Source organism: Cryptotermes secundus, unplaced genomic scaffold (genome assembly GCF_002891405.2).
Source record: "Cryptotermes secundus unplaced genomic scaffold, Csec_1.0 scaffold693, whole genome shotgun sequence".
Taxonomy (NCBI): domain Eukaryota; kingdom Metazoa; phylum Arthropoda; class Insecta; order Blattodea; family Kalotermitidae; genus Cryptotermes; species Cryptotermes secundus.
The window spans coordinates 1,289,778-1,295,777 of NW_019722434.1; the positions used below are offsets into that span (position 1 = coordinate 1,289,778).

The following is a 6,000-nucleotide window of genomic DNA, read 5'->3' on the forward strand; positions in this document are numbered from 1 at the left end:
AAGGGTTTTTGTGAATGGAAGGAGTAGGTGACTGCAGGGGAGTATGGGAAAATGTAACAGCTCGAGGCAGACGAGGATGAGGCCAATCCATGGGACTTCTTTCCATGACCTCAATGCTGTTCTCTCATTATGGCCGGTACTGACACAGGGTAGAGTTACCAGTTGCTAAAGCAATGCTCACAGCTAGTTTATTCATATCAGTGTGACAGATGTTTCTGCATAAGGGCAATGACACACAGAGCGGTTGTGCCGAGTCGGACGCAGCCTTGTGATGACACAGGATGCTGTATGCCGACTCGGCAGCCACGTCAGAAACTGCTGAGAATGTATTCAATCTGTGGAGCAAGTCTTCAAACCGCTCGCTGCACTGCCTGCAGATGACAGGCCGAGTCGGCAAATCTGCTGCCTTCGGCAAGCACCTCCTTGTCTGTTTTATCCCATCTGATGCAATAGAACTACGCACCGAGTCGGCGAAAACCGCTCCGTGTGTCATTGCCCTAAAAGTGAACTTGATGCAAAATATAAGTGTACAAAGCCTTGGAGCATATCGTGTCAGTTTTTGTATGTCTTTGACGAGTGCTTCGTGCAGCTCACTGCTCAGTTTCATTCCAGCTTCAGCAGCCACCGGATATCCTCGGCCAAGCCTTCTTCCACCCAGGGAGGCTGCTTTAGGATTGCCTCATCCATCAGACATATTGGGGCGTGGTGGACCAGGTTATGCGGATCAACTGGCTCATCAGGTATAACTATCTGACACCACAGAAGTATGCAATAAAGTGGTCTGATCCAGGCAGTTTTATCTGGTGTATAGACAGTCTGAATGTTGACCTGCTCAGGTTTTGGAATAGGGGCATGTATATCTCTCACATCTACAAGACTGGTGGCCATGTTTAAACTCAACGGCAACAGTATCTGTGTTGAAAAGATGGAGTGCATAGTGAGCTGAATTACTCAATGTGCCAACCCCAGGTTGAGTCACATGTGCATTTGTTCTGAGTTTATGCCTAAAAGTGAAAGAAAAATATGTGTCATGTCTAGGGTTTAAACATTTCCATAACTTCTCAAGTTTTTATGAAATTTTGGAGAAGGATGTGGGTGAATTATGCAGCGAAATGCAGTAATGAGAATGAAATTAATAACTTCCAAAACATAGAATCTCTAACAGCCCCGTGGTCCTTTTCTGTAAATAAGAGAACTGAATCTACTTCAGCCACTCGACCTGTAGATGAGGAGCAGTGGCTTCTTCAAAACATGAGCAAAACTTTCCACTGCAATATGCATCATTGCAAATAGAATGTGTGCTGATGTGATTTATTATGTTGGCAGCTCTCAGCGCAGGCTGCAGCTCATGAGCAGCTGCAGCGTCAGATGTTGCTGGAGAGGGAGCGCTTTCCACACCCTCACCCCTCCCTTGTTGCTCAGCATGAGGAATACATCAGGTAAGTATTCAAACAGTGTTCATGGCTCATGGCATGTGTGCTAGTGTAATGCTTCTGGTCACAGTTGTTTTGGTGTGCAGGCAACAGCGGGAACGTGAGATGAAGGTGCGAGCACTGGAGGAGGCTGCGAGGGGGTCGCGACCTTAAACTGATGATCTCCCATCAGTTGGATATTGACTGCCATCCTGGTGAGACCCAGTTGGTCCGTAGACAGAATCTGCTCTTCTTCTTAGAGAGTTTCCTCCAGTTTCACTTTTTGTCCGTTTTGGGTGGGGAATTGCTTTCTTCAACATGTTGCCTTATTCTTAGTATAATTTGTATTCCCTTCCCCTGCTTCTTTATCTTGGTGTTGAACCAAATTCATGTTTTTAGGGCAGCAGAAATCAGTGACATGACCACAGCCAGTCATGTATTTGTTCCTCTGTGTCCAAGCACTATGATGGTGCACGGAGCAGAGTACTCTCACTGATGGGGCAGCCCCTGACACCCATTGCTTAGGTTTGCCTCATAGCCAGTCTGGATTTGTTCCTCTGTGTTCAAGCACCATGACAGTGCATGGAGCAGAGTGCTCTCACTGATGGGGCAGCCCCTGACACCCATTGCTTAGGTTGGCCTCATAGCCAGTCTGGATTTGGTGGCAAATTGTGAAGTTCTTGTTCTTGCTGGGAATCAAATTCTGGTTGTTAACCATGAGGTATCCTAGCTGACAGCTCTCTGGCAGCAGAACTTGGAACGTCAACACTGGTAGTAGAAAAACCTGCCATTGGGCACAGTTCTGACCCAGTTCCATGTCCTGTCCACAAAATTTTCTCCTTCAAGTTGCATGTCCACCCCATTATTACTTCCTTTATTTCACTACATAGGTTTCCTTATTATATAACCTAAATTGCGTGCTTTATGTCTCAGATGCAAATGTTTTCCTGCACACTGTGTTTTCAAACAGTTATTGCAATAAATGGATCACTTATATACTTAAGTATAAGAAAATATTAAGTCTTTATATGTCCTTACATGGGTTTTATGACAAAATGTTTCAGAATCTTGGATACTTCATTCTTTTTCATAAAATACAAAGTCTGCTAGAAATGAATTTACAGATAAAAGAAGTGAATATGCGTACAAGGTGTTGTCAGATAATTTCCAGATTGTTCTCTCTCTGTATCGCAACTTATTTACATTTTATTTCGTGCATTCCAGCTTGAATAGCTCCCCTATGACCATAATGGCAATTGTGTCATTGTTGGAAGCTTTTGCAGAAGTCATGCTTTGAACAATGCAAGCATGGCCTGTCAGTGTTCTTGAACTGTGTTGTCAAATCTCCTCCCCTCTGGCATTGACTTCAGTTTTGAAAAAAAGAAATGTAATTTAAGGAATTATGGGTGTCTGAAACTTTCTCATCATCCTGCTTTTGCTTGTTACTCAGCAGGCAAGGTGCAGGTTTTACAGCAGTCCATCGTGTGTCAGAATGCCTTGACATGATCCCCACCTCGTTCCAGTTATTAACACACTTGATCTCATGTTGAACGTCCTTTGCAGCACATTTTCATCTGTTCTGCTCAGGGACAGACATCCTGAAATTCAGCACTGTCTGCTTTGAAATCAGAAAACCCAATCTGCTGTTTGTGCCCTCTGGGAAGTGAAGTTTTAGCAGCTGACAGGTTTCTGCAGTCACTCTTTTTCTAGAAATCTGCCACTTCCCGACAAAATGCAGAATCCAGAGGGCATCACACATAGCTTCAGTTCACGAGGTGTACATGCTGAGTGATGCAAGTTCAATCTTTCAAATGAATGACAGATAACACTGCAGATTGTGCTCTGCTGCCATCTAGCAGATGAGTTGTGTCCTAGCTAGCGTAGTGCCATGTTGTATCTAGTCCTGAAACTAGTCAGTCTCAACCTGAGTCATATCGGACATATTGCCATAACATTTGACACTTGCAGAGATCATGTGAAGGCTATAGTAGTCATGGGTAAAAAGTAGAAATAAACATGTTCGAACCTACATTTAATTTTCTTTGATTTGTGGTTTTCACACATTCACTGTTCAGTTTCAGTGACCCCAACTCTACAATTTTGATGTTAAATTTAATCCTTTCCTCAGCTGTGGCAATAGGTCTCCTTCTCCTCATAGGAACATTAAATGGGGGTTTCACTGTCTGAGCCTGGATGTTGATTCACATCTTAACACAACTCTTTGTTATGATTGCAGGTGTCGCCAGGAAACTCGACCGTGTACACACTTCAATGCATATACACTTTTATAATCTTAAAGATTTTATGTTCGAAAGTTGGAAGTAACAACTTGTCAAGTTGTAAATCTAAACGTGAAAATGGAACGTACTGAATATAAATGAAGCATTTAGTACAATTTTTTAGTAGAGTTAAGTGAAAGAGAAACAAAATTATTAATATAAAAACTATTATTATCTTAAATGTAACTTTAACTAAAAAGATATAGTGAACAATAAATATTTTGTGACATTTCGTAGAGACACGGGTAAAGCTAAACGTGAGAGGAAACTTAACGTGCACTTAACAGAAGCTTTCGATATTTACTGTGTTATATCCTAGCCTGTATTAACATGGTAGTGGGTTGTTCCCTGTTGCAAAATGCAATGATCCTTCACAGTTCACAACAGTAGCAGTCAGCGTTTCTTGGTATTTCACTTTGATATAATGGATCTTTCCATTTTGTGAGAAAGGAATTGCCACTTGACTTGTGAGATGGCAGTCGATGCATGAATAAGATTGCCATCTTGACATATGTAAGAAATTTTTTTCTCTAAATGTTGTCAAGTAAAAAGGTTTTGATTAGTCGGAGTTACAGCAAGATGTCTTGTAAATGTGAAGATATTTTCTTAGTCTTCCGTGCACAGTTGTATATCCTTCCTGTTTCTATTTTATCTGGATTAGTTTCACAGATGAATGGTTTGGGGTAGCGTTTCTACATAGGTCGTACTGAAAGTCATGAGCAACTTTTTTTGCATGCAACCTGGGAACAGCAGACGAAAGAGTATGGTTGTAGGTGGAACCAGCTGTTGTGTTAACCTTGAGTGTCTTGTGACGTCAGTAGCTTGCATCACGTGACCAGTATCACTCCTAACAAAATGGCCGACAACGATATGTCATTTCACCAGCGTGCTGTCATTGAATTTCTTGTGAAAGACGAAATCCCTGCTGCAGAAATTCTCCAGAGACTTCAGCGTGCTTATGGTGCATGGGTGTGAGCAGTGTTCGAAGATGGGTGAAACATTTTAAAGATGGGAACACCAGCATCGAAGATGAGCCTCGGAACGGCCGTCCTCTAACAGCATCAACTGAATGCAGCAAGGAAAGAGTGGATGAGATCATTCGAGATGACAGGTGTGTGACTGTGGACACAATAGCCAAAAAACTTGGAATAGGGCACAGTGTAGTACAGGAGATGATTGAAAGCTTGGGCTGTAAGAAAGTTTGTGCTCGTTGGGTCCTGCGGTTATTGAGCAAAGACCACAAAGGTCAGCGAACAGCCATCACCTCAGAACTGCTGCAGAGATATCGACATGAAGGCGATGATTTTTTGCTCTGTATTGTGGCAGGTGACGAAAGCTGGTTTCAGCGTTTCAAGCCTGAAACGAAACAGCAGAGTATGGAATGGCACCATTTGCATTCTCCATCAGAAAAGAAGGCAGAAAGACAGTGTCATCAGCTGTGAAGGTGATGGGCACAGTCTTCTGGAATGCAGAGGGGTTTATTCTGGCTGAATTCCTGGAACCTGGGCGAACCATCAGTGCTGCTCGTTATGTCCAGACGCTGCACAAGCTCCGTCGTGCATTGCGTGATAAACGTCCATGACAAAACATCATCATCCTGCATGACAACACTCGCCCCCATGCCACTCGCCTCACATTGGAAGCAGTTGCAAAGATGGGGTGGGAAGTTCTTCCACACCCCTCCTATAGCCCTGATCTGGGACCCTCCGACTACCATCTTTTCAGATTTTTGAAGGATCAGCTGCGTGGACAACGTTTTGAGACAAGGGAGGCAATTCAGAAAGCAGTGCGTCAGTGTCTTCGGATGGCTGGAACGGAATTTTACAGAAGGGGAATTTTCGAACTCCCAGAACGCTGGGAGAAATGTGTACAAAGAAGTGGCGATTATGTGGAAAAATAAAGAAAGGCCTGTAGATTGAGGTGGTGTATTTGGTTTGCCAATAATAAAGCATGTTACTTTACAGAAAATTATTGCTCATGACTCTCAGTACGACCCTCGTGGTAGCAGTCATGCCAGGCTATTCTGTCACATTCAAACATTGCTACATCAGAGGAAACACTAAATATAGGTTGTGTTTTGGAAATGTCTCAACTGTAGCAGGAACCAGAACTTGAGCCCTTGGGATGATCCATGCAGGCCACTGCCTTATCAGCAGGACATGAGGTCCTCACAGTGGAGACTATGAAGAAAACCGTGTTCTAGGATGTGACACCATGTACGCTTGTAGATTGTTAAACCATTTTGGAGGAACCTGGTGCCTCCGTCTTCAGGGTAGAGGAATGAGGATGGAGGCGGAAGGTGCCCCTGA

The 6,000-nt window shown here is 43.4% G+C and overlaps 1 protein-coding gene and 1 long non-coding RNA gene across 7 annotated transcripts in view; both read left to right on the forward strand.

Moving 5' to 3' along the window:
- LOC111861448 (arginine-glutamic acid dipeptide repeats protein) overlaps positions 1-3,830 on the forward strand; it is a 41,071-nt gene extending 37,241 nt beyond the window's left edge. For 5 of the 6 annotated variants that reach the window (XM_023846029.2, XM_023846035.2, XM_023846034.2 and 2 more), the window contains 4 exons: positions 613-740; positions 1,327-1,439; positions 1,520-1,627; positions 3,649-3,830. In XM_023846029.2, coding sequence (XP_023701797.1) covers positions 613-740; positions 1,327-1,439; positions 1,520-1,586 — 308 coding nt within the window. In that variant the 3' untranslated portion in view covers positions 1,587-1,627; positions 3,649-3,830. The remainder of the gene's footprint in view (positions 1-612; positions 741-1,326; positions 1,440-1,519; positions 1,628-3,648) is intronic. The other variant, XM_023846033.2, reaches the window with a different exon arrangement.
- On the forward strand, positions 1,637-2,426 carry LOC117282077. Its single transcript, XR_004512681.1, has 2 exons — positions 1,637-1,937; positions 2,047-2,426. It is a non-coding gene; the product is annotated as an uncharacterized LOC117282077 (long non-coding RNA).
- Positions 3,831-6,000: the final 2,170 nt, after the last annotated feature.